This window comes from Monopterus albus, unplaced genomic scaffold, assembly GCF_001952655.1.
Source record: "Monopterus albus unplaced genomic scaffold, M_albus_1.0 scaffold25.1, whole genome shotgun sequence".
Classification (NCBI taxonomy): domain Eukaryota; kingdom Metazoa; phylum Chordata; class Actinopteri; order Synbranchiformes; family Synbranchidae; genus Monopterus; species Monopterus albus.
This window is the reverse complement of record NW_018127905.1, coordinates 817,145-830,750: the sequence shown is the minus strand read 5'-3', so window position 1 is coordinate 830,750 and position 13,606 is coordinate 817,145. Positions and strand designations below refer to the sequence as shown.

The 13,606-nt window shown below is 39.7% G+C and overlaps 1 protein-coding gene and 2 long non-coding RNA genes across 8 annotated transcripts in view; 1 reads left to right on the top strand and 2 right to left on the bottom strand.

Moving 5' to 3' along the window:
• LOC109957206 (uncharacterized) overlaps positions 1-4,305 on the top strand; it is a 7,620-nt gene extending 3,315 nt beyond the window's left edge. Inside the window, exons 2-6 of the long non-coding RNA XR_002274519.1 lie at positions 1,131-1,249; positions 2,354-2,488; positions 2,605-2,709; positions 2,903-3,132; positions 4,011-4,305. This is a non-coding gene — a long non-coding RNA (uncharacterized LOC109957206). The remainder of the gene's footprint in view (positions 1-1,130; positions 1,250-2,353; positions 2,489-2,604; positions 2,710-2,902; positions 3,133-4,010) is intronic.
• On the bottom strand, positions 3,013-8,959 carry LOC109957205 (uncharacterized). Of its 6 annotated transcripts, none has more exons than XR_002274516.1 (9): positions 8,659-8,959; positions 7,814-7,990; positions 7,471-7,571; positions 7,272-7,371; positions 6,270-6,371; positions 5,947-6,082; positions 5,581-5,680; positions 4,703-4,776; positions 3,013-3,099 (listed from the first exon to the last, which is right to left on the bottom strand). It is a non-coding gene; the product is annotated as an uncharacterized LOC109957205 (long non-coding RNA). The 6 variants fall into 6 exon arrangements; XR_002274513.1 differs by having other exon boundaries at positions 7,471-7,702; positions 8,659-8,956; XR_002274518.1 differs by lacking the exon at positions 8,659-8,959 and adding an exon at positions 8,212-8,629 and having other exon boundaries at positions 7,471-7,702.
• A 420-nt stretch (positions 8,960-9,379) lies between these two features.
• Positions 9,380-13,606, bottom strand: part of camk2d1 (calcium/calmodulin-dependent protein kinase (CaM kinase) II delta 1) — a 104,354-nt gene continuing 100,127 nt past the window's right edge. Inside the window, exons 16-19 of the mRNA XM_020594854.1 lie at positions 12,543-12,618; positions 12,346-12,440; positions 11,430-11,658; positions 9,380-10,757 (exon numbers count right to left, since the gene is read on the bottom strand). Coding sequence (XP_020450510.1) covers positions 10,754-10,757; positions 11,430-11,658; positions 12,346-12,440; positions 12,543-12,618 — 404 coding nt within the window. The 3' untranslated portion in view covers positions 9,380-10,753. The remainder of the gene's footprint in view (positions 10,758-11,429; positions 11,659-12,345; positions 12,441-12,542; positions 12,619-13,606) is intronic.

The window sequence follows — 13,606 nt, the reverse complement described above, 5'->3', positions numbered from 1 at the left end:
TACATTCAACATTACCCCTTCAATTTCCAACTTCAAACTGATCACCCTGTCTGACACTCTTCTCACCTCTAAAATATTCCTCACAAGCTCCTCCTTCAGGATCACTCCTACCCCATTTCTCTTCCTGTCCACACCATAATAAAACAGTTTGTATCCACCTCCAATGCTACGCACTTTGCTACCCTTCCACCTGGTCTCCTGCACACACAGTATATCTACCTTCCTTCTCTCCATCATGTCCACCAGCTCTCTAGCTTTCCCTGTCATTGTGCCAACGTTGAGTCCCTATTCTCAGACCTATACTCCTGCCTTTCCTCTTCTCTCTCTCTCTACGAATGCTTCTGCCTCCTCTCCTTCTTCGACCTTGTTGTCCAATTTCTGCCAGCACCCTTGTAGGTCAACAGCACTGGTGGTGGTTGTTGTTAACCCGGGCCTCGACCGATCCTGTGTGGAGTTCACACTGATGATTTGCATGTTTAGATTTGGCATGTTTTTACGCCGGATGCCCTTCCTGACACAACCCTCTCTATTTATCCGGGCTTGCAGCCCCTGTGGCTAGATTTAAACCTTTGGTAGACATGCGATGGGGAAATTCACACCGTTAAAGCAGCAAGGGGATAAATAGCATAACATTAGATGGGAAAGTCGTAGTTACAACAGATATGATCTTAAATAGCTGAACTAGTTTGCACAGTATACATTATAACTGAGTTAACGATGTGAAATGCTTAAGCAGTCTGTTGTATGAATGTTCAGTTTCCCTATTCGTTAAGCTAGCAATTGACTAGAAACAGAGGATCTTTTGTCATAAGTTCTTTATTCTTTTGACTGTGATATTCTCCCATTGGACATGAAGATTTGGACGCCGTAGTCCTGGATATTCAGCATTGTCACCCAAGTGCTGGCTGCAAACTGATGATGGGGCATCTATAAGCCAGAGGGATACAACGTTCACGATGGCTTACATAAGATGATAACCTTGTGAAGTTATGTGTGAAACTACACCATCTAGCAGAGGAAAAAAATAGGATTAGGGCTGTTTAAGAATGAAAATTAACAGGACTGTTTACTTAGTTGATATAGTGCAACAACACTTTATGGGTAAGTAAACATACTTTGTCTGTTGTCAGGATTTCGACTTATGGATTCCATGAGATGTCAGTCCAGAGTTGTCCCTTTAGACCGCGAGGTGCCCTGTTCCAGGTGCAAACTGCCTTTGGCTTATCGATGCAAATCACAAACTAATTCGGTAAGTATTTAACATCACTTTTATACATTTCTCATTCGGGCTAACTGTTACAATGCCTGTTTTTAATTTTAAACACGTCTTGGTCCTGTTCTTCAGAAATGGCTTCAGTAATTTAGGCTAATATACTGCTCCCAGGCTAAAATAATGCTGTTATTCTCATCCAGCTAATGAAGGTTTGATTTGTTGGTTGAAGCTGTCTTGTGTTTGTGCATTAAATAAATGCAAAGAGTTCCTAGATGAAACCATGATTAACATTTGTTTGATTGGCTGAGTTTTGATCGTGTGATTGCAAGTAGGGATAAACAGAGTGGGCAGCTGTGGATCAGGAAGTGTTCTTTGGCAATGAGTGACGTTTGTATGTCACTATTGATGTCTTTCCCCTTATGCATGCAAGAGATTTTTAAAAGATGGTCATTAACCTACTGGGAAAAGCAAATGTCTTTAAAATCTCCTGATAGGTAGCATTGGATGCTTAAGCAGTTTTCAGCTAAGTGAGTTCTGCATTTATCATTGGTCAATAGTTTGTTCAACTGTGACAAATGTTGCATTGTTTCCATAGGTTCTGGCTCTATTGCTCTTTCAGCAGTGTTTATTGTATGTCAAAATCGAGATTCTTTTGTTTTTTTAAGAGGACAAACCTTTGTTTGGTTATATCGTGTCAGGTATAGGTTGTTCAGGTGGGATAAATAAATGAACATGATTCTGCTCGCGTTCTCATCTGTGAGAAAATGAGCAAGTAAACGACTTCCTGGATGCGGTTCACTCCAAATTGTCTTGGTCATGATCCAACTAGTTGTAATTAAGTTGCACTATTGCAGGTTTGGGTTTAACGAATTGTTGCTCAGACAGCAGCTCCAGATAAATTTTAAGCCTGCTTTGAAAAACCAATAATAATAAGAAAAAAAAAATCTGGAATGACGTCAAAGCATTATCCTATTCTGGACAACATGGATATCCACATAGAACATAATCATGCCAGCTCCTTGCAATGTATGTCATCTTGCAGGTTCGCAGTGGAAACTGTGGTCGGGTCTGAGACGGTAATGTGCTCAGTAATGCACCTAGAATTTTCATTCATGCTATTTTTTTTTTTTGCTTTGACAGCTGGAGAATTGTCCATGGTGGGATGGATGCTTTTTGAAGGCTACTTGTCTACCTCCACGCTACCAACACAGCCACAGCTGTTTTTGATGGTTTCTTGTCAGAAGTCTGGCCATATGGCATACCATCACAAGTCTGGTAAGTAAGGCAACAAATGCAGTATGCGTAAAATTATGCTTTCAGGCTCACAGAAATTGGATGACGGTCCAAATGTTACTGTTATTAGATCTGATCTGTGTTGTTTTTTTCCCCAGATCAGACAAAGGGAGGTGAAAATGTGAAGGTTGTTCACTTCATGGTCCAGATGATGGGGTCAGAACAGGAACTCGCGTTACAGGCAGAAGTGTCCACAACCAGCGGTAGGGACAAAAAAAAAAATCCCCTCCACATCAGCCTGAACACCACAGTGTAGCCAGTTTGAATTATTATTTTGGACAGTTCAAAATATATTTACACATCATCATGTTCACTGTGCCTTGACTAATTGAAAAAGCTGGTTCACACAGTGTTTTTAAAAAATGAACAACTCCCTTTATTTGTATGTCTTCATAGCATTGAGCGGCTGTGGTGAGATGTGTATGAAAGTGTCCCGTCCTGCTGGAGGCCCAGGGGCTGCTCAGTCCTGGTGAAGAATCCGACCTGCTCGCACTGCACAGATCATATTCACCATCAGCTCTGGTCACTGGTGGTGGCATGGATTCAACAAGGACTGAACAGCAGGCAACCGTTCACCCCTGCAGCTGTGGTTACTGCACAGAAAGGAAGAACAAGAGTTTTCACAGGTGCACGGAAATATTTGATCCATTTATTCTAAGATACAACATGTTTACTGCTCTTGTGTCAGTTGGTGCACCGAACCATTTCCATATGAGAAAAGTCAGAACTCTGCTTTTATCCTTTCGTTTTAATCAATGTGATAAACAGAATAGATTGATAAACATTTTCAGTAAAACTGGTTTGATACCTGGAGAAAGCTAATCCTGACTCAGGATGTGCAAAAGCAGTTACAGTGGAACCTTGGAGCGCGAGTATAATTCATTCCGGCAACGTGCTCGTATATCAAAGTGAATTTCCCCATAAGAAAAAATGGCAACTCAGATGATTCGTTCCACACCCACTTATTCATATAAAAATGATTACAGTAGTACAAAGTACACTCTGCTTTTATCCTTTCGTTTTAATCGATTGATAAACATGTTCAGTAAAACTGGTTTGAAAGCTAATCCTGACCGTTCTTGTATCTTACGTGAGGTAGAAGAAATACTGTCACACATGCTCATCTTAAAATGGGTAATGTTTTGGGTTGACCGTCACGTGATGCTCGCCAGACAAAGTGTACATACTACTCGTATTGCGAGACCTCGCTCGTATATCGAATCAAAATATTTTCCTCACTTTGCAAAATACTCGCAAACCAAGATGCCACTGTACTTTTAGCTAGTGCTCCATCCACTCAGTGCCAGATGATCGTTTAGCCCCGACTGAGCCTTAAAGCCCATTGTGGACCAGATGCACCAGCTGACCTGACAGGAGGAAACATGTCTCCTGCATTCAACACCTTCTTGTATCTTACGTGAGGTAGAAGAAATACTGTCACAGCCTAAATGCTCATCTTAAAATGGGTAATCTTTTGGGTTGACAGTGACTGTGGTGTGGACAGGACCGGACCACGTAATCACCGTCCATCGACTATGATCACCATTCCTGACATTCAGCTCCCACTGGCACCAGATGATGGAGAACTTGCAGCATTCCCACTCACTCACTCAAGCTTTGGTATTTTACTTTGAAATGGATTCAACGCTGTAACACTTTGAACCCAGCGGCTGCAAAATGTGTGACGATTCTCACTCCTCCTTTTCAGTCGGTGCTCAGGCAGTATCCTGTAAAGCCTGTACACACTGCCCACTTACGGTCCCAGGTGGAGGATAAATATAAATCTGCTTCTAAAAGGATCCTTGTACCATAGCTTCATGTTTTGGAACATTATCACGCATCATGTTCAGTTATTTTCATCGCTGTGACCAGTAATCCACAGTGTCTGTACATCTATGGCTACAGCACAGACAGAAGATGATGAAGCTAATGTAGGACTGACTCAACAAGATGTAACAGCAAATAAAACAACGCAGCAGAGCCATGCCTTTCAGAACTCATTCTTTCCTGTTACTGAATGTTAACAGTGCCTTAAAAGTGACGGGAAGCCAAAAGGGGAAACAAGTCAAATTCATCCCATTAGAAACCGTATAAGTGATGAAATCCGAAACCTTTACACTTATTGGTTTTAGACCAACAAATGTCAGCTACATTTCTGTTCAGATTTCTTTGTTGACAACGTGAATGTCTACTTACTCAAAGGAACTGGAACTCATGCTGGGCGTCAGTATCTTTGTACACTGAATGCACAAAAACAATGGGATGATGCACTGCAAGAAGAAGAAAACAACATTAAACCAGGTAGGTTAGTTAATACATAGTGTACTCATCAATCCTGAACCAAAACCAAAGTAACAGGAGCTGAGAAATGCCTGAACGTCAGTCAAAAATGACACAGTTACAGTAGTGTGCAGGAAGACGGAGTACTTCCTGCCATTTCTCTGGGCAGGACTTCCCAGAGTTGTTCACATGATGCTACAACCAATAACAGTAACATTATTACATATAGCAATATAGTTGGTACATAATGAGTAGCTTGTAATCAACATATTCACTCCCTCGCTGACTAAACATTTCCTCCATCTGTTCAGAGATTCCTAAGTGGTAGCTGAAGATCACTGTGCCTTTTCATGTTTTCTCTATCCATTTTCTAGAAGGGCCAAGTGTAATTTAGTGAAATAAACATAAAAACTGTAGTTTCTGGCCCTCCACAAGCCAAGTGCCCTGTAATCACTGCTCTAATCACTTTTATAGTAGGTTTTCAGCATCTGTGAGGATCCCTTTATGAATTCAGATGTGCACAAAAAGGTGAATTGACACAATGCGTAGGTCCAGTTTTTATGGACTATAAAACAGTCCATAACTAAAGCTACTAAACCTAATCCACTAATTGTAGTGCATTTGAAAATCATTTGTACTGAAAGCTGCACGTCACTTTACTGCAATACCACAAAACCCATCATTTCTTGCACTCGGCACTGGCCCCACAGCTCTGTATTGTGTTACTGACATAACTAGCACAAGATCAACTTCAGAGAAACCTAATTGTAAAGTTTTTACTGCAGTTAACTTACCAAGTTCAATGGAGGACTGAAGGTACCCTGCCTCTCTGCACTGGTCCTCAAGAGCATTCTTCCTCCTCATCTTCATCCATGCCAGACCAAACTATCCTTTCTAGGATAGACAACGTATAACAGTACATCTTAAGTTCTGTGAATTTGTTTACTTGGATTTTTTTTATGTTGTGAGCCTAAGACCATCAGCAAATTTAGACTATTATTTTTATTGTTAAGACTATAATGACTGGGACTACAGGGGCAAATTAGGCGCTCAACTAACCCCAGCAAACCTACAGTCCAGTAATGATTTATGCCAACAATAATAAATGTGCAATCCAATGTAAAGAAACAAAAAAAAATAAATTTCAGATGATACCTTACCTCACAACTGGGAGCGGTCTGGGATTCTCTTGGTAAGAACAGAGGAAGCATGGCTGGTCCTTCTGTCAGAAGTGGCCACACCATAGTCTCCTTGAGCCCTTCCCTCAGCAGCTTGACTTGAGGTTTGTATTACAACCTACACTCCACAAACAGGTGATCAAAGATGATCAGCAATTGTAGAAAAAGCATTTCAAACTATCTTGTGAGCGTGCAGAGGATTTCTTTAGCTTTAAGGAACAAGTGCACTTATTCACATCTTAAACATTGCTGTGCATCCAGATCTAAAAAACTAAAATATTTGTTGAAAATAACTCATTACTTACAGCGTCGAACAGAAGGAGCTCGATTGGTTTGTGTGTCCCCTGGCAGGTCCCAACACAGAGCAAGCTTGAGGACGTTTCTGTCAGTTCAGCACTGCCATCAAGCTACAGGACATTACAAGAAGTTGTAGATTAACAATCAGTACAAAAGAGCGATGTCGATCTAAATCTGTCGATGGAGTATAACATGTTAACATTCAACAACAAACAGTTCATCCTTAAAACGATTACAACTAAATACAAACCAACTGAATGGTGGTATGAATATCAATATCAGGGCAATCCTTAATCTGAATTGTGGCTGTTTCGGGTGAACCCCCAAAAAAGGACATGAAGGCTGCATCATATGCATTTCATCGTGTGTTGTCCATGATGAGGGTGTGTGCGTGAAGTGAAAAAAGTAGCGGCTTATAAGTCCGGAAAGTGCGGTAGATGGAGTGAGGTGATCTGGCTCACCATCAAACTACAGTATCTAGTCAAGTCTGTGTTTCCTGAACAGAGTACAGCAGGATAAACATGTGTACAGGTAGTTCAACACTTATGTCTGCTCACAAAAGCTTGAAATTGTTCATTATAAAAACGTTGCAGAATTCTCTCGTGTATCAACCATACATGCATATGTTCCCAATACAAGTATAAATGTATTACTTAAAGTTAAGATGAAACTGCACTAGAGAAATCATTTTTGAGAAAAAGAACCCCATCACTCCTTCCCCAACAGCAGCAAGAGAAAAAAACAAACAAACCCTATTACATACAGTATAATTATTGACCCGACTATCACAATGCCTGCCTAAGTTGATCTTCTCTAAGAGTCTGAGGTTCAGCACCATTTAATGGGCTAAAAGGGAGATTAACAGAGAGCTTTATACCATTAATATATTAAATAGTTTTACAGCTTTGCTTTGGCACGCCACAAGATCTACAGCCACGGTGTCCAGGATGACAACAGCAAATCATTTCACTGAAATTACAGCATCATAGAAATGACAAGAAAACTCCTACCTTGTGCAGTTAACGGTGCGGTTCCTCATTTTAAGGGAATGTTTGTGTCACAACTCAGGCATTTTAAGAGTGGTCCTTGTTGCTGGAGGGTTGTTGGACTCTACAGGCAATATGAAAAGAAAAACTAGTTGGACAACAGCTGTATGTTTAATTTATTAATATATGAAAATAGGAAATTATGATAGAAATCATTACTCACATCTTCCAGATCAATACCTCTCTGCAGTAGCCTTATATAGACCATTGCTTGACCAATTCCACTCAGATGGCTGTGAAGGTATCTCGCTGTATAACCAGCGTCTGGGATAGAGCACAGGTTACGGCTTTGTGTTGTACCTGAGATTCTCAGTAATACAAATGCTCCTGTGTCTTTTAGCTGAGGGAAGGTATCTTCAATCTAGTCTTAAAAACATCTGGATCATCGTCTCTTCCTGCAAAATAATTACATTACATACATGCATTAATACCTAACTGACTTTCAATATAATGTATAATGAATAACTTGTGGTAACATGTTAAAGATATGACACAAGTAGCATCACCTTGAAATGAGATCCGGTTCTCCCCACGTCCTGCAGCTGGTAGTTCACATTTAACTGCTTCGGCTGGAACTGTGTCTAACACGTGATCACATAAGAAGAAGAATGTGTGTGTCAGTGACGAGGCACGTCCCCCTGGCTGGTGGAGATCCCAGAAATGAAAGTTGAGGAAGGTATCACCTTTAAAAAGTTCTCAGGGGTTAAATCATCATCATCATCATCACGGGCAGTTTCGCCTATCTCTCCCATACATGCTTATTTTGCTTGTTAGCAGTGGAAATATTGGCAATGTCATGTAAAACTGTGGTTTGAGTCGTCTTGTGTTACAATATACAGTAAAGGTACAAAAGCCAATCGTGCAATGTCAGTATAAAAACAGAGGTGTTGTGCTATTTAAGTACCGGAGCGAACTAGTATCAGTAGAACCCAACCTGCTAGCTAGCCCGAGATGGGCCTGGTTTTATTGTTGTCTTTAACTAACGCCAACGTTACATCACTGGAAATGTTTACAGTTTTGGCTGTTCCAAAAATGAAAAGAAATGAGATGTCTGCTGCCTCTTCCTATGTATCAGTTAACGTTAGCTAACAAAACAGCTACAATGCTACCGGCAGCTTTTAAGGTGGAACGTTGTGTTTCCTGTTGGTGCACGAGTCGGTGCCATAAACCAGTAGAACACCGACGGGCATTACACCTGTGCTATCACATCTTTGTGTTTCTGTTACGAAGTACTAAACCCTACAAGACTGTAAATAACAAATTAACGTCTGACTGACTATGGTGATAAAAAAAAATCCACTGGACATGTAGCAAAACTAATCAAGCTGTGGTAAAGTTTAACGTTACATACCTTGTACGTGCCTTCGTGTGATGTCAGCTGTGTTGCCATTTGGTAATGGCTGGACTACTGTGATCTGAGCTTGAACCAGGGATGACTTCATTACAAAAACATTGCCGCTGCAATATTCTTTCAAGCTAAGGTAAATGTACCTCCCCTAGCAGTTTAGCAACCTCTCCGAATAACTCGGAAACGAACTTTTCTTCCTCCACCTGGCCCGTTTCGGGTTCGTTTCCGGTCTTCCATTTATTATTCGAGGCGCATACTACCACCTATCGTACTGGAGTAGTCAATACACCACTAGACCTACATTGACATTGTTAATATGCTGTTGCTTACGTCTGAAACTAAGAGCAGCCAGTCACATAACTGGCCCCGCCCTCTTGGTCTTGATTGACAGATAGTCATTATGCTGAAAAGCGGCATTATGAATTAAAAAGGACACTGGGGAAAACAGCACTGTGAAATAAACTTTGGAAAACGGAATTTTGAAATACAAACTGCTGGAAATTAAAAAAGGGTTTTGCAATAAACTCAATGTGAAAACGAGCATGATGAAATAATATGATGAGCAAAATTTTAAAACCAATGAAAACTTAATGAGCCGAATTATAAAGACGTTAAAAATATAAATGATTCCAGATTACACATCCGTTTTTTTGTTTGTTTGTTTGTTTTGTCGACCGACAAAACAGTAGCAAAAGAATACCAAATGAAACCAGTACAAACCAAGTCATTTGGCATAAATCACATTTTATTTGATATTTCTTATACATACATTAGGCTTGCCCCATCATGGTAACATTGAAGTTATACCAGGGTCCCATTGAGTATTTTGACACATCTTAGAAAGATAAAAACAAAGTGATGTTTGCAGGACAAATATGATTAAACAAAAAACAAATTCTCTGTATCTTAACTGAAGAGCGATACTAAAAGTACATAATTACAATAACATAACTAATAAGAATGGTGATTTTCTGGTTGGTAATTTTGGCTAGAAATTCAAATCATAGTTGCAATAATTCATAGTAAACTTAGAGAACCAAACATTTTGGCTAAATTTGGCATCAGTGTGAACATGATTCATCTCAAGCCTTGTCCAGTCTATAACGTGGTGCTCTACGACACTGGCTTCCACTCAAACACAGAATAAAGGTAGCATAACGGAACAAGGAATAAAGGAAGATCGCCAATCAGGTTTTAAAAGAAAGCAATGAGGAGTTTATAGATATGCGTCAATATCACAATATAAAAAGTAAACAAAACTGGCAAAATTCACATAATTAGCTCCTTATGAAAATATGGTTTAACTGGAAAGCGTCAGAACAGCCTATATGCATCTCTACAGTTTACACTCCATCACATGCTGCGCTTTGATGATGGAGGTCCAAACAGACAAAATAAAACATGTTTTAAATGATTTTCCCTTTTAAACATGTAGTTATATTTCTAGTAAACGTATTTTGTGCTAACGGCCAACCACAAAACAGATTTGTAAAATTAGCCAACTCAGTTCATATGGATACTGCTAAAGATTAAGCAAGAGAGCGATTTACATCAATTACTAAAACCTATACATCACCAAAACAAAGCAAGCTTGTGTTGGAGCTTTAATCGATGGCAAGTGTGAAAAGATACATTAAAAAGCAGATATGTCATATATTGGTCATTGTGCCAGAAGGCGAAAACATCACTACAACTCATGAGTTGGCAGTATGTGCAATATTCAAATGAAAACTCTCACTACATGATAACTGGAAGTTTCACATATTTCACCAGCCCATTAAAAATGAATCATCTGGCTCCTCTGAAAACCACTTCTACTGAAAATCCTCTGAGTAATAAAACATGCTGTGGACAGGAATATTCCATAATGAACACCACACTCTCACTAAAAAAGACAGATCTTTTCTCCCTCCTTTTACCCCCAACATGTACAATAATCTTCAGTCCAGCAGCGACAATATGTAAACAACACACTGAGAGGGTGGAGCCTAGCTATCATGGGTAGGGATTGGCTGAAGGATCTGATGGACACTTGTTAGGCAGGATGCAGTCGGCTGACTGCCGTAGGCTGGAGGGGTTGTAGTCAAAGATCATTCTCTCAGCTGGAACACAAATCACATGCGGAATGATTATTAGATACACAGTGCTTACAAACTATACACTTGTAAAACAACATTTTACAAAGACTGGTAAAACACTCTTACTGTTTCTGCTGCTGTCAAGAGGAAAACAGTGTTTGATCTCAACTGCAAAAAAAGCCAAATAATGAATTTGTACTATGGTTTTGAATATAAACTGAAAAAGGAGAAATTATATTTTCTTCTTTCACTGATCTATTGGTAAAGCAAAGTGTTCTGCTACCAGAGAAGTGGTGAAATCAAATGGTTAAAACATATACAAAACTTAAACTCCATTGAGAATTTACATTATGCCTGTAGCTGGAAGTATTTCACAACCATTTTTTTACTCAAACAATGGAAAACTGTTTTGGAGCCTCATTTGTACAGTATGTATTAAAATGTGCTAGTAGTGAATGTGTTTGGCAGTAAATTTTTAACATTAGGTTTATGAGAAAATGGTGGGAAAAGACTGAACCAAGAAATCCTTCACAGTTCAGCAGCTGGGAGTAAAGAAAGGTGCAGTGCTTTCTACAATGCCTCATGATGCTACTATCCACATTAGACCCTCGTTATTTTATAAGAATATGTTTTGTTGTGTTTAGGATACCCATCATTATTGTCAGCCACACACAGACGCTCATGAGGTGACCTTACTTGGTGGGCACAGTGGGTGAGCCAGAGCGGTGGAAGTGGATGTTCTGCCACTTGCTGTCGCGGCGGTGCCAGATGCGGGTCTCCTCTGACTGCATGGTACGAGGCATGCCGTTGCTGTCAATGTACTGGGTGAGGCGAATGTAAGCGATACAGGCGGCCTCCTCCCCGATCAGGTGGACGTGGGGATTTAGAAGGATGGTGTGGATGGGTTGCTTCCCCTTAGACAGAGCTGCAGGAGCAAATAACATGGAGGATGCAGAAAAGGTGGAACAAGAAATTAAGAACATTGAAGAAAATATAATCAGTGTAAAACTCTGCAAGCAATTGCTTTTTATAAGTATCTGTCTTCAATCATATTTTGAAGGACTGCATGATTTATTTTTGAAGATTTTCCACATCTTTCCAAAACATATTGCATTTATTTAAATGAAAAAAACATTTGGCACAAAAATCTAAAAGTTGTTGATCATTTTACATTTAGATGCACATGATGATCCACAGAAACATTTTTGGATGCTTATATTAACATTTCTCTACTCTTTTCCGGTGAAACGCAGATTTGATATTTTGATATGTGTGAAGCTAAAGAAGCTCAAAATACAATTTTGTTGGGCGTTCACTCCAGTTGACAAAAAAAAACAAACACTTCATTTACAGTACTTTGTAGTTGCTTTTTCATTTTATTGTTTGACACTGAAATTAAATTCCATTTTCTTCCACTGTTCTGAGGTGGAAGATAAAATCTCAGAAACCAAGATCTCTAAACTCTGGACAAATAAAATCTGAACTACCACTGGAGGTGCTGTGTGTGAAAAAATGACTCTTTAAATATTAAATGTTGTGGAATTTTTTCATCGTAGTCAACCTAAATCAACGATCTTGTAACTTTATACCAGTGGAAACTTAAATTTATTACCATTCTCAAAGTAGAAGCGGTGGAAGTCGGTCCCTTCAACCAAGTTGCCCAAGGCCTCAGGCTCAAAGGATGTGAGGCCAGGATCACATATCTTCCTGAAGCAGTACACAAGAGAGCAGGTTACATTAACAGAAAAATCTGAAGTAGAAGTCTGTCAGATAACTAAGGTATTTGTAAATGAAACTAGCTGAACTGACGTGTAGGCCTCAAAGTCTCCATTGTTGATGGATTCAATCAGCTGCTCAGTGACTTTAATGATCTCCTGCTTACGAGCTGAGACACACAAAGACAAACCAAGGAATGTTAGAGTCGATTTGGATACAAAACCCCTGAGAAATATGAAAAGAATCACAAATTAAGGTAAAAAAAAAATGGACCAATGTGGAACATGATGACATCAATCGAACATCACATCAGGAAGTTCAGGGGTTTGATTTTGATTTGATTTATTTATTCTTTCAAGCATGTAAAGACAGTTGATATGTCAACACACATAATTATACACATATCCAACAAATGCTAATCCAATATCAATTTGCTTATACCTAGTACATGCTTGAATGGAGTAGGAAGAAGTCAGACTTATCCAGTCCTACCCCATGAATACAGCAGACAAGAAGGATCTAATGGTACTTACTGATCTCTGGTCAGGTTCAGGTGATGAGCCCTTCTCTGCAATTCTTCTCCTGTAAGACAGAGTCCAGAATTATTTCTGAAAAACAGTTGCTATTTTTAAAAACATATCATCATGTTTAATGTTAATATCATAAAGCACAGACCACACAATTCCTCCTGAACTCCACATTTTTAAAACCTAAATTCCTTAGATTTCTCTAGATCTTACAGTGATACTTCTCTGTCAGCAACAAAGTGCATTTAAATTACGATTTTACTACATATCATCTCATAATACTGAGGAATAGTGAGAGTGATGAGTACATGAACTTATTCTTCAGGTGGCACAACAAAATCCATTGCGACCAACATTGGGGTTTGCTAAATCTACTGTATGGCAACTGTGTCAAGTTTCACTTTTCTGTAGTATATGAAACAAGATCTGAAATTCATTCATATGACTCAAGTGCCTATTTTGAGACGTACTGAATCGAAGAGTAATATATGATGTGTCGCTACCTCCTTGCTAACAGGGCACTCATCTCCTCCATGAGCCCTCCTCCTCCAGGCAGAGGGCCGTTGCCTCTGGCTTCAGATTTGGCCCCTCCAGCCCCTGGCATGGCTGCTGCCAGAGCGGCCGCCGCCT